Source organism: Pristis pectinata, chromosome 38 (genome assembly GCF_009764475.1).
Source record: "Pristis pectinata isolate sPriPec2 chromosome 38, sPriPec2.1.pri, whole genome shotgun sequence".
Classification (NCBI taxonomy): domain Eukaryota; kingdom Metazoa; phylum Chordata; class Chondrichthyes; order Rhinopristiformes; family Pristidae; genus Pristis; species Pristis pectinata.
Window position 1 is genome coordinate 6,266,108 of NC_067441.1, and position 25,785 is coordinate 6,291,892.

A 25,785-nucleotide genomic window follows, 5' to 3' on the forward strand; every position below is an offset into this window, starting at 1 on the left:
GGGGGAAGGGGAGAGAGAGTGGGGGGAGAGAGGGGGTGGGGGGAAGGGGAGAGAGGCAGTGGGGGGAGAGAGGGGGTGGGGGGAAGAATGTGAGAGAGAGAACTGCCCCTACCCTCTATTGACAATGGGGACCATTCGGGCCATCGAGTCCACACTAGTCCCACCTCCCCATCCTTGCACTGTTATCCTGAATGTTCCTTCCCATCAGACGTATCCTGTTCCTTATTGAACGTACCATTGACTCCGGCCTCCACACACCCCCACCCCACCCCCCCCCCCCCCACGGTTCGAACAGCTCACAGCATTAGACTCGCCAACCCCTCATCCACTCCTTCATCCCCAACTCCCTGCTCCCTCCTCCCCTCTGTCTGACCACAGGTCACCGGGCAGTGATGGGGGGCAGGAACCCTGGCTGATTCCCCCTCTCTCTACCCCGGGGGTCACCGGGCAGTGATGGGGGGCAGGAACCCTGGCTGATTCCCCCTCTCTCTACCCCGGGGGTCACCGGGCAGTGATGGGGGGCAGGAACCCTGGCTGATTCCCCCCCTCTCTCTACCCCAGGGGTCACTGGGCAGTGATGGAGAGCAGGAACCCTGGCTGATTCCCCCCTCTCTACCCCGGGGGTCACTGGGCAGTGACCTTTGCGCTTACCTTCACAGACGACCCCCTGGCGAATCAGTCCCACCATGAGCGAGGTACACCTCATGCACTTTGTTGGGACTCTGAAGGACTGTACCTTGAATTGGTGAGGTGTAGGCTGCAAGGATCAAAGTGCTGAATTTATACACAGCAGGAACCGTGCAGAGCGCGAGCCGGCCAGTCAGCCCCTCTGCTGTTTATCCAGGTTTCCGCCCCAGACTGACATGTCCATCACACCACCCCCCAACTCATCCCATCCGTGGCTCCCCAGCTCAAACAGCTGCCCATTTACCAAAGTCCCATCTGAGACTGGGAGTGAGGGAGGTCCGTGTGGAGGAGAGATTTAACCCTTCACTGCACTCTCCCACTGTACCTCCTGTCACAGCCATGGCACTGGGATAACGGAGTCCGCTTCCGAAATCAATCAAGGAACCTCAAAACCGGAAACACATCACTGTACAATGTGAGAGCTACATTCCGTAACCCCGGGAGTGTGTGAGACGGGACGGTGTGGAGAGAGCTTCACCCTGTGTTTGACCCTGGGAGTGTGTGACGGGACGGTGTAGAGGCAGCCTCACCCTGTGTCTGACCCCGGGAGTGTGTGAGACGGGACGGTGTGGAGAGAGCTTCACCCTGTGTTTGACCCTGGGAGTGTGTGACGGGACGGTGTAGAGGCAGCCTCACCCTGTGTCTGACCCCGGGAGTGTGTGACGGGACGGTGTGGAGGGAGCTTCACCCTGTGTCTGACCCCGGGAGTGTGTGATGGGACAGTGTAGGGAGGAGGGGGGCTTCACTCTGTTTTGAACCCTCCACCTCTGCCCCAAGTCTGATGTGCCATCCCTGCCCTGGGGGTGTGTGATGCCCCCAGTGTAAACTGCCCCCGCCCACCCCACAACCATCGTACACTTCGCTGCGCTGGTCCCTACCTTGGTGACAGGTGGGCCTCGAGGTGCTGGTGATGTGGGTTTCTTCACTGACGTTCTTGGAGACAAGGGTTCAGCACTGGACTGTTGGAATAAGGGAGGAGACCATCAGGAAGGGAGGGGCAGGTGAGGTCAGTACTCGCGTGTGCAGTGGAACACACCTCACCGGCAGGGTCAAATCATCTGCAGATGCTGGAATTCTGAAATCAAAACAGAAAGTGCTGGAAACACTCAGCAGGTCAGGCAGCGTCTGTGGGGAAGAGAGAGTTAACGTTTCAGGCCAGACTGGGAAGGAGACAAAAGAACTTGTTGAGCTGCAGGGAGAATGGGGTGGGTGTATTGTGGAGGGCCGTGGCTGTCACGTGACAGCACTGCCCACTACCTGGTTGGAAGACACACCACTGCCAATCAAGGTTTGGCCCCGCCCCACCCATCAGCGCATACCGGACCATTGGCCCCTTTAAGCACCTTTGTACTTGGCCTCGGGCCATTGGCCTTTGTAATCGATTAGTCCTTGCTGGCACCGAGCCATTGGCCCCCTGTAGATTACCTGGGCTGGACCCCCCAGCCCTCCAGCACTATAAAGGGCACCACGTGAGCTCTGCTCCCCCTCCTTGCCATCTTCGAGGGATCACCCTGCTTCACTCCAGGCCAAGGACCGTGGGACGGCGCTGGAGAAATCACTGGTGAGGTGTGCACTGTTAAAGGGTTGGGAGCGTCTTAGTTAGTGTCCCTAGTAGCACAGAGCCGTGCCTGCACTGAGTCAAGGGGTGGCAGGTATCGTATTGTTTTTCCTTGATTGTCTGTACCTAGTTCGTTTTGTGCGTGTGCGTGTGTGTATTTTATCCCCGGTGTGATTTTCCCACGCTCACGATAAACCGCGCGCACGTGTGTTATTTCTGTTACCATTTTCCCCGCTTGTCTTTTGTAAATAAAATCCTTTACCGCCAGACTGTGTTCAGAGTCCTTGATTTTGAGACCCCTCGAATCTGTTTTCTCACTCACAATGTCTCTGATGGGGGTAAAAACTGGTATCACCTTGGGGATAAGCTTTAACCCCAGTTACCTGGTCAATGAGTGAATGGGAGCAGTTGGAGAGCGAGAACGTAGTCGAAAGAATGTAGGGGTTGACAAATGCAGAGCAGGAGGACGTGCCTGGCAGGTCAGCCCAGGGATGTCGTCTACTCCCAGAGAGAGAGAACAAGCTGAGCCAATATGGACAACTGGTACAAGCCGAGAAATCAAGTCACCTGAAGTTGTAGAATCCAATATCGAGCCCAGGAGGCTGCCTGGAACACTCTGCACTTGCCCCGATGACTGTAGCTCCAGCAACGCTCAAGAAGCTCGATCCCATCCAGGACACAGCAGCCTGGTCGAGAGGCACCCCATCCACAACCTCTCACTCACTCCACCACTGACACTCCACAGTTTGTACCACCTACAGGATGCACTACACCACTCCTCAGATGGCACCTTCCAAACCCACCACCTCTACCAACCAGAAGGACAAGGCAGCAAAATCACGGGGGACACCACCTCCTGGAAGTTGCCCTCCGAGCTGCACACCGTCCTGACTTGGAAATACATTGCTGTTCCCTGGCTTGTCACCAAACTCTCTGGCAAACCTCTACAGATGTGCTGTTGAAAGTGTCCTGACTGGTCGCATCACGGTCTGGTACATCAATTCAAAGGAGCTGCAGAGAGCAGTGGACTCAGCCCAACACATCACGGGCACATCCCTCCCCACCGTCGGGAGTATCCACAGGAGGTGCTGCCTCAAGAAGGCAACATCCATCATCAAAGATCCCCACCATCCGGGCCGTGCCATCTTCTCGCAGCTCCCATCGGGCAGGAGGTACAGAAGCCTGAAGTCCCACACCACCAGGTTCAGGAACAGCGACTTCCCTTCAACCATTCGGTTCTTGAACCAACCTGCACAACCCTAATCACTGCCTCAGTACAGCAACACTGGGACCGCTCTGCACTACAATGGACTTTGTTTTTCTTCCAATTGTGTTCTTGTAAAAATCGTGTTTAATTTGTTTTTTTTTCTTGTGAACGTCGCGTCTTTGATGCTAGGTGCCTGCAATGGGCTGCAAGTTTTCCTGTGCGGACATGTACTTGTGCACATGACAATAAACTTGACCTTGATTTTGAGGCAAAGGCCTTAAACTCCCTCCCTGACAGCACTGTGGATGTAGCTGCACCTCAAGCAGTGGTTCAAGTTGGCAGTTCACCACCACCCTCTCAAGGGGCAGTTCAGGACGGCCAATTAAATGCTGGCTCAGCCTGCGGAGGCGAGATCCCTTGACGTGCCCGGATGGGGCGGTTCCTCAGGAGACCAGGCCGACCCCACCCTGTCGGTCCTGGAGCACTCACCTCTGCCGCCCCAACACCCGGCGCGGCCGGACCCCCCGTCAGAGGCCCCTTCCCTCCAGGAGACTTCCTGCCGTCCGGGGAGAGGTGGGAGCTTGCGGAAAAGTCCGGAACCTCGTCCTGTGGGATGCAACGGCAACCGACAATCAGAAAGAGCGCCCGTCGCATTCCCACCCCACTCCCAAAAAAAACCTCTGAGTGGCCGGGACTGGTCGGCGGAAGTTCGGGCGATGAGAGGGTTTGGGGGGGTGGGGGTGAGAGACCCCCCAGTTCAGAGGGATGAAGGTGGTGCCCTACGAGGGAAGGTTGGGACAGGGGCGTTGGAATTTGGATGAGAGGAGGGTAATTGAACCATGGGGGGGGGGCTTGAGTGGGTCAGAGGTGAAGAGGGTCCCGGGGATGGAGAGGGGGTGTGTCCCCCAGAGGTTGGGAGCAACCCCCCCCCCACCCACCAGAGGAAAGGGTTAACTGTCACAGGTGGAGCTGTGGAGGGATGAGGGACCGTGTGCTGGCCTTCGGAGGGATGTGGACCGACTTAAACCATCAACTTAAAGACCCAATGAGGGAAACAGAAGCTGGAGGCCCTTCAGCCCCCTCACTCCTGCTGTGCCGTTCCCTCAGATGTTTCCGCACCATCCCTGGACCTGCTTCGCATCTCACCCTTAAAATACACCCGTCCTCGGTAGAGAATTCCAAAGGCCCACCCCTCTCCCGCAGAAGGAGTCCCTCTCAGCTCCGACCCCTTGTTCCGAGACCGTGACCCTCCCCCGGTTTTGGACGAGTCAGTTGGGGGAAAACAGCTGCCCTGGATCCACTCTGCAAGAATTTTGACGAAATAATCTGTATGGAAAACTAAGTTTCTCAATAATTCAGCAATTTTAAATTGACCAATGTTCTGTGCATTGCACCTACGTGCCTGTGAAGCTGCTGCAAGTTTTCCATTGTACCTGTACCTCATTGTACTCGTGCACGTGACAATAAACGTGATCTGAGATCACCTCTCCCCCCTTCTGAACTCGAGAGAACGTAGGGCAGCCCGCTCCATCTCGCAGGGCAAGCCCGCTCCATCTCGCAGGGCAAGCCCACCTTCCCTGGGACTAGTCCAGTGGATCTTTGACAAAGACATCATCTTCTCGACAAACACTTCTTTTAATTAAACTAAATCCCTCCTCTCTGCACATGATCTGTGTCCCTCCATTCCCTGCATATTCACCTGTCTACAAGCCTTCTAACTGCCACTATTGTATCTGCCTCCACCAGCTCCCCTGGCAGCCCGTCCCAGGCACCCACCGCCCTGTGGGTAAAACAGAGCTCCTTTAAACTGTCCCCCTCTCACCTGAAATCCATGCCTTCCAGTGTTTGTCATTTCTACCCTGGGAAAAAGGCACTCCCGATCGCTTGAACCCCCCTGCATGTTGGCCTTCAGTGCCTTGTGCACAAGAACACCCAGGTACCTTTTAACATCAACACTACCCGATCTCTCACCACTTAACAAATACTCTGCTGTTCTGCTTTGTGGATTATGTTCCATCTGCCACGTTCTTGCCTAGCTCATCCGAACCCCCTCAAGGCCTCTCTGCTCCCTGCTCACAATCCCGCCTAGTTTTGTATCATCGGCAAGCTTGGAATTCCAGCGTTTGGACTTTTCATCCAAGTTCTTGATATTGATTGTGAGCAGTTGGGGCTTATGCACCGATCCCTGCACTCCCCCGTCAGTCACGGCTACACCACCCAAGAAAAACCCATTTACTTCCATTGTCCTTTTTCAATCCATACCAGCGTCTGGTAGAGGAGAGGATGGGGGAGCTGGTAGAGGTTGTATATTTGGAATTTCAGCCACTCCTACATGGGAGGTTGGTAAACAAGGTCAGACTGCACGGAATTGGGGTGATATACTTAGTGAATTGAGAATTGGTTAATAAATAGAGAATAAAGAGTAGGAATAAACAAATCTTTCCCAGGTGACTCAGGGATCGATGCTTGGGTCCCAGTTACTTCACAACCCGCACTAACCTTCTGGCTAGGGGGACCAAGTGTAACAAATGCAAGCCTGCCGATAGCACATAACTGAGTGGAATGGCGGGGGGGGGGGGCGGGGGGGGCAAAACGAGGATACAAATTGGCTTCAAGAGGATCTAGAAGAACTGAGAGAGTGGGCGAGAACATGGTAGGTGGAGTATAATGGGGAAAAATGTGAGGTTATCCACTGCTTGCTAAATGGTGAGAGATCGGGTAGCGTTGATATTCACAGTGAGCCAGGTGTCCTTGTACAACAAGTCACTGAAGGCCAACGGGCAGAGGTGGCAAGCGATCGGGAGGGCAAATGGGAGAGGAGGTGTCTTACTGCGGGTTGTACAGAGCTCTGGCGAGACCATACCTGGAGCACCGCAGACCCTTTTGGTCTCCTGATGCAAGAGCAGGTTTTCCCGTCACAGAGGGAGTGCAGTGAAGATTCACTGAATTCCAGGGATGGTGGGTCTCCCACGTGAGAAGGCACTGAGTAGACCGGGACCATATTCTCTATGGTTCAGAAGATCTCTTTGAAATTTACAAAGGGCTCCACAGGATGGACACAGGGAGGGCCTTGCCCCCTGGCTTAGGAGTCTAGGGCCAAGTAGTCTCAGGGTAAGGGGTCGGCTGTCTAGGACCAAGAGGAGGAGAAGTTCCTTCACTCAAGAATGTGGGGAATCTTTGGGTTGAGGAGACTCTGTGACCGAATTCATTTTGAACACGTCTATGAATTTCGGGACATCAAGGGCTTCTTCCCCACTGCTATCAGACTCCCAAACTGATCACCCCCTACACATCTCCTTCCTGCTGGTGCTGCCAAGTTCTCGGACTCTTAACTTCACCTCTTATTGTCATTGTAGCATTTCCTCCTGCACCACCTCAGTTGGTACCACTATACTTTTTTTGCATTAATTGCTGTATTTATTATTAACATGTGCAGTGCTTACTGTGAGCTTCATACGAACAAGGAATATCATCGAACCCTGGTGTGTAAATGACAATGAACGAACCTGCTCTGAATTCAGGGACATGGGGATAATGAGGTGGAAAGAGTGGCTGTAATCTCGATGGATGATAGAACGGGAGCAAGGGACTGAACGATCTCCGGCTTCCCCTTGTTCTTATCCTTACCAAGGCAGCAGTCAGGATTCCTGGGCAAGGACGGCGCCCTTCCTCTCCTGAAGTCCACCAGCGGAACGTTAGTTTTTACCTCAGCTCCGAGGGGCTTCTGCTCGCCGTTCCCGGGACGGACTGAGCTCGAGCTTCTTCCGGTGACTTTAAATTCGCCAGCCGTCTTCTTGGGACTTGGGACTCTCTACTCCGGATCAGTGGTCCGGTAACTCTCTCACCCCACCACCACCACCACCCCACCCCCCCCCACCCAACTCCAAAAAGCAGAAAGTTGCTGGGATTCAGTGGAAAATGGGAGGGGTGGATTCTGCTGGCTCCAGGGGTGGGTTGGGAATGAAGGGCAGGAGGTGGGGGTTATGTTATGGGTGGGCAACGGTCAGATGGAGTGGTGTTGGGACGAGGAGGAGGGGTGGGGGCGGCTGGCTGCTGCCTCCGGTCGAAGGAGGGGGGGTGGGTGTGAGAGCCGGCTGAGGGATTGGACCCCAGCTCGGGCGCTGACGCAGGGGGTTTACTCACTGAAAGCCGGGGGAGGAAGGTCAGGAGGGGTCCCTGTTGCAGACCTGTGGAGGAGGGAGAGAAGTTTTAACGTCGCAGACGTGTCCCACGGGAGACCCAATGGGTGAACAGGAGGAGGGAGGAGGGAATAAAACATCGCCCATCAAGCCCCCCCAGACAGGCGCTCAACACCACAGGACATGTAGCCCCTCTGGTCTGATCAGACCTTAAGATATCAGAGCAGAATTAGGCCATTCAGCCCATCGAGTCTGCTCTGCCATTCAACCATGGCTGATTTTTTTTTTCTCTCTCAACCCCATTCTCCCCATAACCCTTGAACCCCCCCCTTCACCTATCAATCGCTGCCTTAAATACACCCAATGACTTGCCCTCTGTGGCAACGGATTCCACAGATCCACCGCCCTCTGGCTGAAGAAATTCCTCCTCACTCCAGTTCTAAAGGGACGTCCCTTTATTCTGAGGCTGTGCCCTCGGATCCCGGACTCTCCCGTGGATGGGGACATTGTCTCCACGTCTGCTCTAACCAGGCCTTTCAGTATTCAGACCCCCACTAACCCCTGAAACAGGGGATACCCCACTCCAAAGGGGGCTGGTTCCTCCGAGGGCAGACGGGAGCCGAGGGGTGGTCACAGTAACAACCCCGCTCGTGATCCAAGGGGGCAGGTGGTGTCGGTAGCCGGTGAGAGGAGTAGGTGGTGAACCTTACCTCTCTGGGACCGGACCTCTGCTTCCTCTTTCAGGCTCGCCAGCTCCTGTTTCAGGCTCTCGATCTCCTTCTCTGCGTCCTGCAGCTTGCTGTGGGGAAGAGACCCTCAGAGCATCAGTCTCAGGGCAGCGGCAGAGTGTCAGAGTGAAGGCTCCCTCCGCACCGTCCTGTCACACACTCCCAGGGTCAGACACAGGGTGAAGCTCCCTCCGCATCGTCCCATCACACACTCCCGGGGTCAGACACAGGGTGAAGCTCCCTCCGCATCGTCCCATCACACACTCCCGGGGTCAGACACAGGGTGAAGCTCCCTCCACACTGTCCCGTCACACACTCCCGGGGTCAGACACAGGGTGAAACTCCCTCCACACCGTCCCGTCACACACTCCCGGGGTCAGACACAGGGTGAAGCTCCCTCCACACTGTCCCATCACACACTCTCCCAGGGCGTGGGATAGACACACTGGGATACTCCCCAGCCCCCCATCACTCTCTTTCTATCCCTTCCCCCCCCCCCCATCTGCCCCTCACCCCTCCACACCTGGATCCACCCCTCACCCGTCAGCCCCTGCCCCACCCCTACCCTCCCTCCCCCCCCCACACCTCGCCCCTCTACTCTTCCCGTCCTGATGAAGGGTCCCGACCCGAAATGTCGACTGTCCGTCTCCCCCCACGGACGCCGCCTGACCCCTTGCGCCAGGTTCGTCTCTCGACCCCGACCCCCAAGAACGAGAGGGGGTGGAGCCGATGTCTGGGGGCAAGCGCTGGTGCCGGCCCCTCCTGTAACCCCCCCCCTCCCACCTCCCCCCTCACCACTCGGTCAGCAGCCCGCCGGCCTTGGCCTCTGTCAGCTGCTCCCGCAGCAGCTGCTTGGCGCGGATCTCGGCCTCCAGCGCCGACTGCAGCTCCAGCCTGGCCGAGGCTTCCACCCGCTGTAGACGCCGGCTCCTCCAGTCCTGGTCCTGCTGAGGAGACGGAGAGGGTCAGGGTCAGGGTCAGGGAGAGGGAGAGAGCCAGCTCTCCCGGGGAACCACGGATTGCACAGCGGGTGGGACCGTCGTCTCTCGGGTCCAGGGACCCCGGTTCGATCCTGACCTCCGGCGCTGTGTGTGTGTGTGTCCGTCCATGTGCGTGCGTGCACGTGTGTCTCCATCCGTGTACGCATCTGCGTGCGTGCGCGTGATCGGTGGGTTCACTGGTAATTTGCCCCCAGTGTGTGGGAGAGGGGTGGAATCCGGGGGGACATGATGTGTATGTGGGGGGAATAGAACTGGATCGGTGTAAATAGGTGGCTGATGGTCGGCAGGGATTCGGTGGGCCAAAGGGCCCATCTCCTGCTCTGTGCAGCCGCCAATGTCCACAACCCCCTCCCCCACCCCCCCAGTGCCCCGACCAGGAGTGGGACCCACTGTTCCCGAACGGCAATGATTCCGGAGGCCGGGATGACTTACCGCAGGCTTGGCGGGGCCGCCGGTCCTCCTCAGGGACTCCAACTCCTCGGTCATCCTGTTGGTCAGCGAGTGCAGATACCCTCGTGCCTCCTTCTCCTCGCTCACCCTGTCAATGGGGAACGGGAGACTCCGTCACTCCCTGCGCCCCAGGGTGGGGAAACCCCCCCCCCCTCTCCCCCCGGGTGTCCTCCTCTCTACAGTGGCTCTGAGGCCCAGGAAAGGCCCAGGCTTCGTCCTGGCGTACTGGAGGTGGCCACTGCCTGCCGGTGTGGTCCCGAGGCCTTACCACAGACCGCAGCCTGCCTCTTCCTCCCCACCCACCGTCCCCCCCCCCCCCCAAAACCCCAACCCCGGGAGGTGGGGGGCACTTACCACTGGATAATTTCAGCGATCTGGCTGTCCCACTGTGACGCCGACTCCCTCCTGCCTTGCGCGGCGCCCAGCTCCTCCTCCAGGTGTCGGTTGGCGGCCTGGAGTTTCTCCAGCTGTTCCCCGAGCTGTCGGAACCCGGGAGCAGCTGGTCAGATGGGGACGTCGTCTTCCGATTCCCCCCCCCCCCCCCCCAACCCCTTCTCCGTGCATCGGATGGAGGGGGCGCCGCGGGAGGGGTGGCAAGGAGACCCGGCGGGGGGGGCGGGAGTTGCTAAGTGCAGTGACCCACGGGGCAGAGCGTGGGAGGAGGTTGGGGGTGATGGGTCAATTAGTGCCCCCCTTCTACGAGATCACGCCCTCCAGGGCAAAGCCGCCCTCTCGATCGGCACCCCACCTACCCGCCCCCAAACGCTCCCTCCCTCCACATCCCACCCACCCCCCAAACGTTTCCTCCCTCCACCACCGCCGCACGGTGGCCGCAGTGCGCGCCGTCTCAGGAATTGTCGTTAAATGAGTTAGTGTAGTGGGAAAATTATCCCTCTAGTGTTCATTGATCTCGTTTACTGGAGATTCAGTCTCACTGGACCTGCCACTTTGACTTGGCTCATGATTTCATTATCCTGGCCTTCATTGCGATCTGTGCCTTATTCCAGATTCCTTACCTTAATAGGGTGGGATGGGGAGTCCTAGGTGTTGTAGTTGTGTATGTGAGGTGGGAACTGGGGATTAACTTGTGTCTGTGGAGGGTTTTGGTATGTGGGGGTGTCGGCAGGGGTTTTTCGGGGAGTTTGATGGGGTTGTGCGATGTTAGGATTAGGTATGGGGCTGGGGGTGGTGGTGAATTTTGGAAGTTGTGTTTGTGGAGGCTTTTGGCATGTGGGGGTGTTGGCAAGGGTTTATCGGGGAGTTTTATAGGGCTGTGGGATGTTAGGATTACTCGAGAACGGATGGCCATTCCTTCACCGTCACTGGGTCTGAATCCTGGGGCTCCCTCCCCAACAGCACCATGGGGGCACCTTCCCCAGGGGGACTGCAGTGGTTCGAGGGGGCGCCCGAGGAAGCCCAGATTCAAAGCTGAAGGCACCATAGAAAGTCTCCACCCGGCGCATGGTACACTGCCGATAATCACCAGCTCCGCCTCAGCCCGAAGCTTCCCGCACTCCTCCCGCAGCTGCTGGGTTTCTTCCTCGTGGGTCTCTGTCAGCTCCTGGAGGGCTTCCCGCCGCGCCAGGTCCCTGCGGACGTCAGACAGGGCTCGGGTTAGCTCGGGGGGGGTGGGGGCAGACGCCGGACACGCTCGCTTCTCGCCGCCGATTCCGGACGCACAGATCCCGGGTCTCACGTTCCTAGCGCAAACCCGGGAGGGGGAGCTGTGAAAATCCCGGGAAGACAGGAGGCCAGTAACCAGCCGTGATTCCCAGCAGACAAGAGAGATCCCAGCAAACAGTGGGGGAAAATCCCAGCAGACAGCTGGGGTGTTGTTGGATTCCCAGCAGACAGTGGGGGGGGTTGTGGGTGGAATCCCAGTGGGAGGGGGTGGGAGGATTCCCACCAGACAGCGGGAGGGGGGGGTTTGGCGGGAGGATTCCCAGCAGTGGGGGTGTGTGGGAGCATTCCCAGCAGACCGGGCCGGGGAATCCCAGCAGGACCTCACCTCTCTCGCTGCGCTGTCTCCAGCTGCTCCCCGCACGCCGACACCTCAGCCTCCAGCCTCCGACACCGGCCCTCGGACTCCTCCAGCTGCTCCCGCAGGTCCCTCAGCTCGCCGGCCGGCGCCCCCTCCCTCCTCGACGCCTCGTCCTCCTCCCCGGCCAGACCCTCCGCCACCATCGCCGGGTCCCGCCCCGGGGCCGAGGCCTCCTGCTCCGGGGACCTGCTGGGCCCCACCTGCTGCACAGCAGAGCAAGGGGTCAGTTACCCTGGTGCAAGGCAAGGGGTGTGAGGGGACGGGACGGGAGGGGGCAGGAGGGTGGGGGTGAGGGGGGAGCAGTGGGGGTGATCTATATGGACTTCAGTATGTCCAATGTGGAAGACTAGTCCCGAGAAGTTAGGATCCAGGGCAAGTTGACAAATTGGATCCAAGATGGGTAATCGGTTTATTGTCACCTGTACCTTCTGGGGAAGGTGGGACCTGTACAGAGAGGACGGGTTACACCCAAACCTGAGGGGGGCCAATATCCTTGCGGCCAGGTTTGCTAGGGTGGTTCAGGAGGGTTTAAACTAGATTGCGAGGGGGAAGGGAACCGGAGGAGTAGGTCAGAGGAAGAAGGGGATGGGAAAAAGTCAGATCTGACAGGTAGAGAGGCTTTGAGGAAGGAGGAGCAGAGTACAGGCTATAAAAGTAGTAAGGTGGATGGGCTAAAGTGCATTTACTTAAATGCAAGAAGCATCAGGAATAAGGGAGATGAACTGAGAGCTTGGATAAGTACATGGGACTATGATATTGTGGCTATTACAGAGACATGGCTGACATCAGGGCAGGTATAGATATTGAATATTCCTGGTTTTCAGTGTTTTAAAAGGGATAGGGAGGGGGGGGTGAAGAGGAGGAGGGGTGGCGGTACTGGTCAGGGACACTGTTACAGCTGCAGAAAGGGTAGATAATGTAGAAGGATCCTCTCTAGAGTCAATATGGGTAGAAGTTAGGAACAAGAAAGGGGCAGTTACCCTCCTGGGAGTATTCTATAGGCCCCCTGGTAGCAGTAGGGATACGGAGGAGCAGATTGGGAGGCAGTTTTTGGAAAGATATGAAAATAACAGGGTTAGTATAGTGGGAGACTTCAACTATCCAAATATTGATTGGCACCTACTTAGTGCCAAAGGTTTAGACGGGGCGCAGTTTGTTAGGTGTGTCCAGGACGGATTCCTGACACAGTATTTTGACAGGCCGACTAGAGGGAATGCCATATTAGATCTAGTTTTAGGTAATGAACCGGGACAGGTGACAGATCTATCGATGGGTGAGCATTTGGGGGACAGTGACCATTGCTCTATAACCTTTAGAATTGTCATGGACATGGATAGGAGCAAAGAGGATGGGAAGATATTTAATTGGGAAAAGGTGAATTATGAGGCTATAAGGTGAGAACTTGGGATGTAAATTGGGATGACATTTTTGAAGGGAAATGTACTATGGAGATGTGGTCGATGTTCAGGGATCTTTTGCAGTATGTTAGGGACAAAGTTGTCCCGGTGAGGCAGAGAAGGAATGGCAGGGTGAAGGAACCGTGGGTGACGAGAGAGGTGGAACGACTAGTTAGGAAGAAGAAGGCAGCATACATAAGGTGTAAGCAGCAAGGATCGGATAGGGCTCGTGAGGAATATAGAGTAGCAAGGAAGGAACTTAAGAAAGGGCTGAGGAAAGCGAGAAGGGGACACGAAAAGGCTTTGGCGAGTAGGGTTAAGGAGAATCCCAAGGCTTTTTTCTCATACGTAAAGAGCAGAAGGATGGCTAGGGTAAAGGTAGGTCCAATTAAAGACGAAGGTGGGAGGATGTGCCTGGAAGCTGTGGAAGTGGGTGAGGTTCTCAATGAATACTTCTCTTCAGTATTCACCAAGGAGAGGGGTCTTGATGATGCTGACGACGATGCTTTATGATGTGTTGGTGAGGGTAATGTTCTAGAGTATGTAGATATTAAGAGAGAGGATGTGTTGGAGTTGTTAGAAAATATTAGGACAGATAAGTCCCTGGGGCCTGACAGAATATTCCCCAGGCTGCTTCGTGAGGTGAGGGAGGAGATTGCTGAACTGTTGGTTAGGATCTTTGAGTCCTCATTGTCCACGGGGATGGTACCGGAGGATTGGAGGGTGACGAATGTTGTCCCCTTCTTCAAAAAAGGTAGTAGAGATAGTCCAGGGAATTACAGACCGGTGAGCCTTATGTCTGTGGTGGGTAAGCTGTTGGAAAGGATTCTAAGAGATAGGATCTATGAGCATTTAGAGAATCATGGACTGATTAGGGACAGCCAGTATGGCTTTGTGAAGGGATCTTGCCTCACAAGCCTGATAGGGTTCTTTGAGGAGGTCACCAGGAAGATTGATGAGGGTAGTGCAGTGGATGTGGTCTACATGGATTTTAGTAAGGCGTTTGACAAGGTTCCACATGGTAGGCTTCTTCAGAGGGTCAGAGGCCAAGGGATCCAGGGAGGCTTGGCCGTGTGGGTTCAGAATTGGCTTGCCTGTAGAAAGCAGACGGTTGTGGTGGAGGGAGTGCATTCGGATTGGAGGGCTGTGACTAGTGGTGTCCCACAGGGATCGGTTCTGGGACCTCTACTTTTTGTGATATTTATTAACGACTTAGATGAGGGGGTGGAAGGCTGGGTTGGGAAGTTTGCAGATGACACTAAGATCGGTGGTGTTGTGGATAGTGCGGAGGGCTGTCGAAGCTTACAGAGGGATATTGATAGGATGCAGAGCTGGGCTGAGGAGTGGCAGATGGAGTTCAATCCGGAGAAGTGTGAGGTGGTACACTTTGGAAGGACAAACTCCAAGGTGGAGTACAAGGTTAATGGCAGGATTCTGGAGGAGCAGAGGGATCTGGGGCTTCATATCCACAGATCCCTGAAAGTCGCCTCACAGGTAGATAGGGTAGTTAAGAAAGCTTATGGGATGTTAGCTTCCATAAGTCGGGGGATCGAGTTTAAGAGCCGCGAAGTGACGATGCAGCTTTACAAAACTCTGGTTAGGCCACACTTGGAGCACTGTGTCCCGTTCTGGTCGCCTCATTATAGGAAGGATGTGGAGGCTTTGGAAAGGGTGCAGAGGAGATTTACCAGGATGCTGCCTGGTTTGGAGAGTATGGATTATGATGAGAGACTAAGGGAGCTGGGGCTTTACTCGTTGGAGAGGAGGAGGATGAGGGGAGACATGATAGAGGTGTACAAGATATTGAGAGGAATAGATAGAGTGGACAGCCAGCACCTCCTTCCCAGGGCACCAATGCTCAAAACCAGAGGGCATGGCTATAAGGTATTGGGTGGGGAAACTCAAGGGAGACGTCAGAGGGAGGTTTTTCACCCAGAGAGTGGTTGGTACATGGAATGCGCTGCCTGGGGCGGTAGTGGAGGCTGATACATTGGATACATTAGATAAGCATATGGAGGAATTTAAGATAGAGGGATATGTGGGAGGAAGGGGTTAGATAGTCTTAGGTGTGGTTTGCAGGGCAGCACAACATGGTGGGCCGAAGGGTCTGTATTGTGCTGTACTGTTCTATGGGTCTACGGTACTGAGATACAGTGAAAGGCTTTGGTCTGCAGGCCATCCAGAGAGATCATTCCGTACACAAGCACATCGTGGTGCTAAAAAGGGAAACAGAATGCAGAATGTAGTGTTACAGTTCCAGAGAAAGTGCAGTGCAGGCAGACAATAAGGTGCAAGGGCCACGACGAGGTAGATTCAGAGATGGAGAGTTCATTTTTACTGTACGAGAGGTCCGTTCAGGGGTCTGACAACAGCGGGAGAGAAGCTGTCCTGGTGCGCTCAAACTTTTGTGTCTTCTGCCCGATGGGAGAGGGGAGAAGAGAGAACATCCAGGGTGGGAGAGGTCTTTGATTGTGTCGGCTGCTCTCCCAAGGCAGCGGGAAGTGTGGACGGAGGCAGCGGAGGGGAGGCTGGTTTGTGCGAGTGGTACAGGAGGGCGATGACGGAGGGTGTTTCAACGGCTGGGAGTCTGTGGCCCGTGGTGTACCACAGGGGTCGGTGCTCAGACCCTGACTGTCACGTACATTAATGATTTGGTTGGGAATGCAGCGTTTAGTCAGTTTGCAGGCGACACGACAATCGGTGGTGATGTTGATAAGTGACGAGGGTAGTTATAGATCACAGGATGATATCGATTGGTCGGTGAGATGGGAGGGCGATGGCAGATAGAATTTAATCTCGATAACTGATGCTTTCTGGGAGGACAATTAAGAGTAGGGTATACGTGATAAATGGTCAGATTCTGGTGAGTGTAGAGGAACAGAGAGACCTTGGTGTACCAGGATCCCTGAAGGTTTCACACAGGTAGATAAGGCAGTGAACAAGCCACACAGGACTCCTGCCTCCATCAGCCGGGATATAGAATACAAGAGCAGGGAGGTGTTGATACAACTTTATAAACCGTTGGTCAGACCACAGCAGGAGCACTAGGTGCAGTTCTGGTCACCACACTTTTGGTTTGTCCCCGTTGACTTTCACCAACTTTTACCGATGCACCATAGAAAGCATCCTATCTGGATGTATCACGGCTTGGCACGGCAACTGCTCTGCCCAGGACCGCAAGCAACTGCAGAGAGTTGTGGACACAGCCCAGCGCGTCACAGACACCAGCCTCCCCTCCTTGGACTCTGTCTTTACCTCTCGTTGTCTTGGTGTAGCAGCCAGCATAATCAAAGACCCCACCCATCCGGGTCATTCTCTCTTCTCTCCTCTCCCATCGGGTAGAAGATACAGGAGCCTGAGGGCACGTACCACCAGGCTCAAGGACAGCTTCTACCCCACGGTGATAAAACTATTGAACGGTTCCCTTATACAATGAGATGGACTATGACCTCACGATCTACCTTGTTGTGACCTTGCACCTTATTGCACTGCACTTTCTCTGTAGCTGTGACACTTTACTCTGTACTGTTATTGTTTTTACCTGTACTACCTCAATGCACTCTGTACTAACGCAATGTAACTGCACTGTGTAATGAATTGACCTGTACAATCGGTTTGTAAGACAAGTTTTTCACTGTACCTCGGTACAAGTGACAATAATAAACCAATACCAATGGGAAGGAGGTGAGGGTGCAGAGGACATTCCCCAGGGTGGAGCGTTCCGGTTACAAGGAGGGGTTGGGATTGTGTTCTCTGCAGAGGACGGGGGACCTAATAGAGGCGTACAATATTATTGTGGGGGGGGGGGGGGGGGAGGTGGAGTTGATAGCAGGAATTTCTTTTACCTGTAACACAGATGTCATAAACCAGAGGACGTTGGTGTAGGGTGAGGTGGAGGAGGTTGTGAGGGGATTGGAGGGGGTGGGGGGGGGGGGGGTTGGAATATGGAACCACTGCCCCAGGGGGTGGGGAGGGGGTAGAGACCCTCACAACGTTTGGGAAGTATCTGGACAAGTGCTTGAACCACCAAGGCTGGGGACGTGGTGTTGGGTGAATGGGATCGGTGCAGGTGAGGTGACGGTCGCCATGGACATGATGGGCCAAAGGGCCTGACTCTGTGCTGTCGGAGCCTTGGGGAAGGAGCAGAGGTCGGCCATAGTCAGGAGGGGCTGGGAGCAAAGGTCATGGGTCAAGACCTACAAAGGAGGGGGGGGGGAGGGATGAAGGGTCAAGCAAAACGGTTGAGGTTCGGGGCCAACCATCGGGGGGGTCGTCCATCAAGGGTCAGGGGCGGCAGCCGAGGGTCAGAGGTCAAGGGCGCCAATCAAGGGTCAGGAGCACCCATCGAGGGTCAGGGGCGCCAATCCAGGGTCAGGGGCCGAGAATGGGGGCAAAGGCCGTTACCTTCAGCCTCCCGAACTCGCTGCTCAGTTGCTGCCGTCGCTGCTCAGTCCTCGCCAGCAGCGTGCGCTGCCTCGCCGCCTCGCCCCGCGCCCTCCCCTCCACCTACAGCGGAGGGGGTTCGCATCAGAGTCAGGCCCACCACCCCCACGAACACCCCTCCCACCCCGCACCCCTCCCCCACCGACCCCGCAGCCAAAGGCCTCCCAACGAAGGAGCGGCCTCCCTGACGACGCAGGCGCACAACAAGATCCCACCGACAGCGAGCGATCGGAGCCGTTGGGGGAGGGGGAGGGGTTGGGGAGTAAATACCGCGACCCCATTCGTGGGATCTTTCACCTTCCTGCTTCCCCCCCCCCCTCCCCAACCCCCAAGTCAGAGGGTTTAAGGAGAACCAATCCCCAACCTTTGGTCTAGTCCGAGTGTGGTTCCTTCCACAGCCCATCAGCCCCCACGCCTTCCCACTGGACTGCCCCCAAAGCCCGAGATGGGGAACTGCTCCCGCTCGATGCCACCCCCCCCTCCTCACCTCCTCCTTTGCCCGGACGGTCCTGTCCAGCTCCCGCTGCAGACTCCGCACCTTCTCCCTCGCCGCCTCCAGCTCCCCTTCCCGCTCCCGCAGCCGGGCCCGGAGCTCAGAGCGGCGTTCGGCCGACTCCCGGGCTTCCCGCTCCAGCTGGGACCGCGTTTCCCGCAGCTCCCGGCTCCGTGAGCTCAGCTCCTCCTGCAGCCCGCTGGCCTCCTGCGACGGCAGAGGGGAGAGGGAAAAAGGATCTGAGAGTGGCGCAGCGGGCAGAGCCGCCGCCTCGCGACTCCGGAGACCCGGGTTCGATCCCGACCTCCGCCGCTGCCCGTGCGTGGAGCTTGCACCTTCTCCCGCGTGGGTTTGCCCCAGGTGCTCCCACGTGCGGGTCGGCAGGTTTATTGCCCCCCTAGTGTGTGGGTGAGGGGTGAAGTTGATGGGAATTAGTAAACTGGGCGTAATTGATGTCCAGCATGGATTCAATGGGCTGAAGGGCCTGCTTGTGTTGCTATGACTCAAAACTGTGTGCAGTTTTGGGCTCCTTATTTAAGAAGGGATGTGCTGACGTTGGAGAGGGTTCAGAGAAGATTCACTAGAATGATTCCAGGAATGTGAGGGTTAACATATGAGGAACGTTTGACGGCTCTTGGGCTGTACTCCTTGGAGTTCAGAAGAATGAGCGGGGACCTCATAGAAACATTTTGAATGTTAAAAGGCCTGGACAGAGTAGATGTGGCAAAGTTGTTTCTCATGGTAGGGGAGTCTAGTACAAGAGGGCACGACTTCAGGATTGAAGGGCGCCCATTCAGAACAGAGATGCGGAGAAATTTCTTTAGCCAGAGGATGGTGAATCTGTGGAACTTGTTGCCACGGGCGGCTGTGGAGGCAAAGTCATTGGGTGTATTTAAGGCAGAGATTGATAGGTATCTGAGTAGCCAGGGCATCAAAGGTTATGGTGAGAAGGTGGGGGAGTGGGGCTCAATGGGAGAATGGATCAGCTCATGATAGAATGGCAGAGCAGCCTCGATGGGCCGAATGGCCGACTTCTGCTCCTTTGTCTTATGGACTCTCCAAGAGGCTGTGAAGGTGGGGTTGGGGAGGACGGGGTCTAGGTGAACCAGACTGGCTACGTCAATACCACGCAGGTCAGAGGCCGGGGGTCCCGCGGTGAGGGATTCCCCTCCTGATACCTCCCCCACCCCCCCCAACGACAAGGCACAGGTAAGGAGAGCGATGGGACACTCCCCACTGACCTGGGAGAGTGCAGCTCTGAAAACTCGAGGGGCTTGACACCCTCCAGGACAAAGCAGCCTGCTCGATCGGCAACCCCCCCCCCCCCCCCCCACCACCCCCTCCCTCCACCACCACCGCACGGTGGCTGCAGTGCACATCGTCTGCAGGACGCCCCGTGGTGACTCACGACAGCACCTCCCAAACCCGCCACCTCTTCCCCTGCACCCCCAGTCCCAAGGGGCAGCAGGGGGGTGGTGGGGGGTGGCAGGGGGACACCACCACCCGCAGCTTCCCCTCCCCATCACCCACCGTCCCGACTGGGAAATACATTGCCGTTCCTTCACCGTCACTGGGTCTGAACCCTGGGGGCTCCCTCCCCAACAGCGCCTCCTCCAGAGGGACTGCAGAGGTTCGAGGGGCCGGTTCGCCCTCCCCCCACCACCTTCTCAAGGGGCAGTGGGGGATGGGTGATAAAGGCTGGCCTTGCCCGTGAAAGCCCAGATCGGAAAAATAAAGACTTATAGAGGCATATAAAACCACAAGGGGCAGAGATAAGGTGAATGGGCTGAATCTTCTTCCCAGGGAATCAAACACTGGAGGCCGAGGGTTTAAAAGGGGACCCGAGGGGCAACTTCCTCAGACGGAGGGCGGTGGGTGTGTGGAAAGAGCTGCCAGAGGAAGTGGGAGAGGCAGGGACAACAACATTGAAAAGACATTCGGACGGGTACATGGACGGGAAAGGTTTAGAGGGACACGGGCCAGACGTGGGCAAATGGGACTGGCTTGGACGGACATCTTGGTCAGCATGGACCAGTCGGGCCGAAGGGCCTGTTTCCCTGCTGTGTGAATGTGACTGGGGGCAGGAGAATTGGTCTGCTGACAATGAGGGTGGGGGGGGGTGGGAATTTTTTCTTTACAGTGGACTCACACGATACAATTCTCCACTCGGTTGCCTCCTGCAGTTCGGGAGGCTGCCAGCAGGGGGAGGAAGGGTGAGACGCCAGTCGCAGACCGTCCTCCCAGCTCCAGAGATCCCGGTTCGATTCCGACCTCTGGCGCTGCGCGTGTGTGGAGTTCGCACATTCTCCCCGCGACCCCCCCCCCCCACCCCCCTCCTCAGGGGCTCCAGTGCCTCCCACGTCCCAACGACGTGCGGGGTCGGTGGGTTAATTGCCCTTCCCCCTGGTGTGTGTGGGGGTGAGGGGTGGATACGGGACGGAGCTTGACAGGAATGTGGGATCGGGTGTAAATGGGTGGCTGATGGCCGGCAGAGACCTGACGGGCCGAAGGGCCTGGTTCCGTGCCAGCCGACAGCTCCGCGAGTCGCCAGGAGGGGGAGCTGAGGAGCTGACCCTCACCTTCAGTGCCTCGTCCCTCTGCTGTCTGACGGAGCTCAGCTCCTCCTCCAGCAACCGGACCTGGGGGCCGGGGGCCGCCCCCACCCTCCTCGCCCCATCGGCAGTGTCCACTTGGCTCTCTGAAAAAGTCAAAGTTGAGTTTACAGTCACACGCACAAGTCCATGTGTGCACGGGTGCAATGAAAAACTTCCTTGCAGCAGCATCACAGGCAGATAAGCAGCATTCACAAGAAAAAACCATAAACATTAATTATACACAATTTTTACAAGAAAGAACACAATTAGAACAAAAACAAAATCCATTGCAGTGCAAAGTGGTCCCAGTGTTGCTGTACTGAGGGAGGGTCAGGGTTGTGCAGGTTGGTTCAAGAACCGAATGGTTGAAGGGAAGTAGCTGTTCCTGAACCTGGTGGTGTGGGGACTTCAGGCTTCTGTACCTCCTGCCCGACGGGAGCTGTGAGAAGATGGCACGGCCCGGATGGTGGGGATCTTTGAGGATGCATGTTGCCTTCTTGAGGCAGCACCTCCTGTAGATACTCCCAATGGTGGGGAGGGATGTGCCCCTGAAGTATTGGGCTGAGTCCACTGCTCTCTGCAGCTTCTTACGTTCCTGCAGATTCGAATTGCCGTCCCAGACCGTGATGCAACCAGTCAGATGTTCAACAGTGCGTCTGTAGAGGTTTGTTTGAGTGTTCGGTGACAAGCCGAACCTTCTGAGAAAGGAAAGACACTGGCGTGCCTTCCTTGTGATTGCATCGACGTGCTGGGTCCAGAACGGGTCGCCTGAGATGTCCGATATGATAAAAGAGCGGAGACAGGAGCTCAGGACAGAGGTGGGTGGGGAGGGAGGGGCAACAGACTGATGACCAGGGGAGGGAGACCAGCCACCGGGAACACACTGAAGGGGGCAGAGCCTTGGAATGGGCGTGGCTGGCTCCACCCAGTTCCCCACACCCTACCTATCCCGTCGCCCTCTTCAAACTTCCTCAATCCATGGAGAGGCAAGGAGTTCATCTCCCGCCACACCGTCCCATCGGATATTCACGACAAGTCTGAGGTACTGATGGAAATCTGTAACCCACTCCCGGGGATCTGTTACTCTACATACAAACCCCTGAACCCCTGGATTAGATCCCAGCCTGTAACCCACTCCCGGGGATCTGTTACTCTACATACAAACCCCTGAACCCCTGGATTAGATCCCAGCCTGTAACCCACTCCCGGGGATCTGTTACTCTACATACAAACCCTTGAACCCCTGGATTAGATCCCAGCCTGTAACCCACTCCCGGGGATCTGTTACTCTACATACAAACCCCTGAACCCCTGGATTAGATCCCAGCCTGTAACCCACTCCCGGGGATCTGTTACTCTACATACAAACCCTTGAACCCCTGGATTAGATCCCAGCCTGTAACCCACTCCCAGGGATCTGTTATTCTACATATAAACCCCCCTGAACCTCTGGATCAGGTCCCATCCTGTAACCCACTCCCGGGGACCTGTTATTCTACATATAAACTCCCCGAACCCCGGGATTAGATCCCAGCCTGTAACCCACTCCCAGGGATCTGTTACTCTACATACAAACCCCTGAGCTCCTGGATTAGATCCCAGCTTGTAACCCACACCCGAGGATCCGTTATTCTATATATAAACCCCCCGAATCCCTGGTTTAGATCCCAGCCTGTAACCCACTCCCGGGGATCTGTTATTCTAGATATAAACCCCCCCGAACCCCAGGATTAGATCCCAGCCTGTAACCCACTCCCGGGGATGTTATTTTACAATAAACCCCAAACCCCTTGGTCAGATTCCACACCAATTCGCGGGGTCTCCCAACCTTTCTGGGATGGATTCATATCGTCACTGACGGACGGGATTTGAATCCCTGGGATAAACGTCAATGCCCGCCTGGGGAAACCCCAGCCACGCTACGCAGACACGCCCCGGCCAAGCCTCACCTCGGAGCCCGGAGCCGAGCTCCTTGCTGCCGCGCCGCGCCTGCTTTATCCCCCGGCCCGTGGCCTCAGCTTCACCGTGATCGAGGGTCACCGTTCCCAGTGCGTCACCCAGCCTCGCCCGGTCAGACAGCGAGCTGCAGGAGACATTGCAACAGACATGATGAGCAGGCAGCTAGACCCACTCTTAATGGGTGTTGACATTGCTGGCAAGACCGGCCATAATTAACCGTCAGGTTAGAACGGACAGCCACAGGAGGGGGACACTTTGTGCGCAGTTGTTGTTCCACGGTTGAAGGATACACTACATGTTGGAGAAAGTCCAGAAGAGATTCAAGGTCAAGGTTGAAGTCAAAGTCAAGTTTATTGTCAGATGCACAAGTCCACGTGTGCACAGGTGCAATGAAAAACTTACCTGCAGTAGCATCCCTCTGGACTCTGACCTCATGATCGACCTTGTTGTGAACCTTGCACCTTATTGCACTGCACTTTCTCTGTAGCTGTGACACTTTACTCTGTACTGTTACTGTTTTTACCTGTACTACATCAATGCACTCTGTACTAACTCAATGTAACTGCACTGCGTAATGAATTGACCTGTATGATCGGTATGCAAGACAAGTTTTCCACTGTACCTTGGTACAAGTGATAATAAACCAATAGCAATCACAGGCACACAGCATCTGATAAGCAGCGTTCACAAGAAAAAAAACATTAATCATACAAGAAAGAACACAATTAAAACAACATAAAAAGTCTGTTGTAGTGCAAAGTGGTCCCAGTGTTGCTGTACTGAGGCAGTGATTAAGGTTGTGCCGGTTGGTTCAAGAACCGAATGGTTGAAGGGAAGTAGCTGTTCCTGCACCTGGTGGTGTGGGACTTCAGGCTTCTGTACCTCCCGCCCAAGAAGACGGCACGCCCTGGATGGTGGGGATCTTTGATGATGGATGTTGCCTTCTTGCTCATACTGGAATTGGTTTATTATTGTCACTTGTACCGAGGTACAGTGGAAAACTAATCTTACATACTGATTGTACAGGTCAATTCATTACGCAGTGCAGTTACATTCAGTTAGTACAGAGTGCGTTGATGTAGTACAGGTAAAAACAATAACAGTACAGAGTAAAGTGTCACAGCTACAGAGAAAGTACAGTGCAATAAGGTGCAAGGTCACAACAAGGTAGATCGTGAGGTCAGAGTCCATCTCATTGTATAAGGGAACCGTTCCTGCGAGGGGGAGGTTTGCCCCATCACAAACCACGAAAGCAGTTCGATCTATATCCTCCGCAGTTTAGAAGAAAGGGGGCGATCCGATTGAAGGACAGAAGATCTTGAGAGGGGAAGAAAATCGGGAAGATGTGACAGGAAGATGTTTAGATGCTTCCACAAGAGTTACAGGATTAGGAAGTGGTCGTTTAAAACTGAGGTGTGTGGGGACTACTTCTCACGGATCAGGGGGGAATCTCTGGAATTCTCTCTCCTGGAGGCCGGATTACCGGTTGGGGGGGGGGGGTAGAGATTTTGGAGGGATTTGAGGGCTTTTGGGGAACTGGTACAGCAGGAGAGCCAAGGGCTGGGGCAGATTGAGTGACAGGATGGGTTCGAGGGGCCGAGTGGCCTCCTCCTGCTCCAATGATCTTGGGTTGCGTTCTTGCACCCCTCGAGGTGGCCGAATAGTTTGCTCAGCCTGTCACCCCCAAACAGCTTCCATCTCGTCCCTGCGGGGCAGTCGACCACTGAGCTTCAACAACACTCCTGGGGAGGGAACTCCAAAGATTCACCCCCCCACCCCCCATTGTGGGTCGGTGGGGAGGGGGTGATCCGCCCCCTTGAACCATTGCAGTCCTTCTGGGGTTGGGAACCCCGCGGTGCTGAGTTCCAGGGTTCGGACCCAGCAACGGTGAAGGCACAACGATATAATTCCATAACTTGGAGGGGGGGCAGTGCCCTCCTTGGGGGAGGGCGGGCGGAAAGAGGTGGCGGGTTTGGGAGGTGCTGTCGTGAGTAACGGCGGGGCGCCCTGTAGACAGAGCGCACTGAGGCCACTGTGCGCTGGTGGTGGAGGGAGAGAGTGTTTGGTGGTGGGGGTAGGGGGGGGCAGGGGGGGGTTTCTATTGAGGGGACTACTTTGTCCCGGAGGGTTCGAGCATCGTTTGACCTGTTGGAGCTGCACCCTCCCAGGCAAACGGAGGGTGTTCAGTCGCATCCCTGATTCAACAGTGGAATAATCTCGGAGTGACAGAGGGGCAGAGGGGGGAGGATTTCAAGTCTCCGAGGGGTCGATTCTGACTCACCTGCAGGAGGTGTAGGTGAATCCCACAAAGGGGAGGTGAAGCCCGCAGAACGCGCCTCGGCTGGAGGGAGGGGCCGCATCCTGAAACACACAAGGCAACGGTTACAGCCCCTCGGGAAGACAGCCCGGAGGTAAACCACCCCCACCCCTCTCCCTGGAGCAGTGGTGGGAGGTGGTGTCATCCAAGGGCAGGGAGAGCTCCGCACTGTCCCGTCACACACTCCCGGGCTCAGACACAGAGTGAACCTCCCTCTACACCGTCCCGTCACACACTCCTGGGCTCAGACACAGAGTGAACCTCCCTCTACACCGTCCCGTCACACACTCCCGGGCTCAGACACAGAGTGAACCTCCCTCTACACCGTCCCGTCACACACTCCCAGGATCAGACACAGTCTGAAGCTCCCTATTTGTAGATGGTGAACGCTCTGAGCTTCAGACTGGACACGATGCTCGTTTGCCACCTTCTCTGCTCCCCACCAGCCCTGCGCCCCGAGCATTCCCTCCTGTTTCTCCAATTCCGGCCTCTTCTTCACCCCTTGATTTTTTGTCATTTCGCCACCGATGTCTGTCCCCTCAGCTGCCTTGACCCCGTCCAGAATCCCCTCCCCAAACCTTTCCCCCACTCCCCTCCTTAAGACCATCCCCCTGGCTGAGTGTTTAACACCCATGATAACCCTCCTACAAAGCCCCTCAGGATACTAAAGGCTACAACTCTACAGAAGTCCTCACTGGTTGCCCCCTTCCCTTGACCTCTGACTTTGGTTGTGTCAACTAGGCTTACATTCACTAGAACCTTATAAACCTA

At 55.9% G+C, this 25,785-nt stretch overlaps 1 protein-coding gene across 4 annotated transcripts in view; it reads right to left on the reverse strand.

Moving 5' to 3' along the window:
• LOC127586966 (serine/threonine-protein kinase MRCK alpha-like) overlaps positions 1–25,785 on the reverse strand; it is a 52,607-nt gene that overhangs the window by 12,094 nt on the left and 14,728 nt on the right. Inside the window, exons 9-23 of one of the 4 annotated variants that reach the window (XM_052045018.1) lie at positions 24,979–25,058; positions 22,688–22,821; positions 20,724–20,842; positions 18,139–18,351; positions 17,613–17,714; positions 11,779–12,011; positions 11,254–11,359; positions 10,125–10,249; positions 9,753–9,858; positions 9,115–9,263; positions 8,302–8,390; positions 7,596–7,639; positions 3,942–4,058; positions 1,566–1,646; positions 652–757 (exon numbers count right to left, since the gene is read on the reverse strand). In XM_052045018.1, coding sequence (XP_051900978.1) covers positions 652–757; positions 1,566–1,646; positions 3,942–4,058; positions 7,596–7,639; positions 8,302–8,390; positions 9,115–9,263; positions 9,753–9,858; positions 10,125–10,249; positions 11,254–11,359; positions 11,779–12,011; positions 17,613–17,714; positions 18,139–18,351; positions 20,724–20,842; positions 22,688–22,821; positions 24,979–25,058 — 1,804 coding nt within the window. Of the gene's footprint in view, positions 1–651; positions 758–1,565; positions 1,647–3,941; positions 4,059–7,595; positions 7,640–8,301; positions 8,391–9,114; positions 9,264–9,752; positions 9,859–10,124; positions 10,250–11,253; positions 11,360–11,778; positions 12,015–17,612; positions 17,715–18,138; positions 18,352–20,723; positions 20,843–22,687; positions 22,822–24,978; positions 25,059–25,785 lie in introns of all 4 variants that reach the window. The other 3 variants (XM_052045017.1, XM_052045020.1, XM_052045019.1) reach the window with 3 other exon arrangements.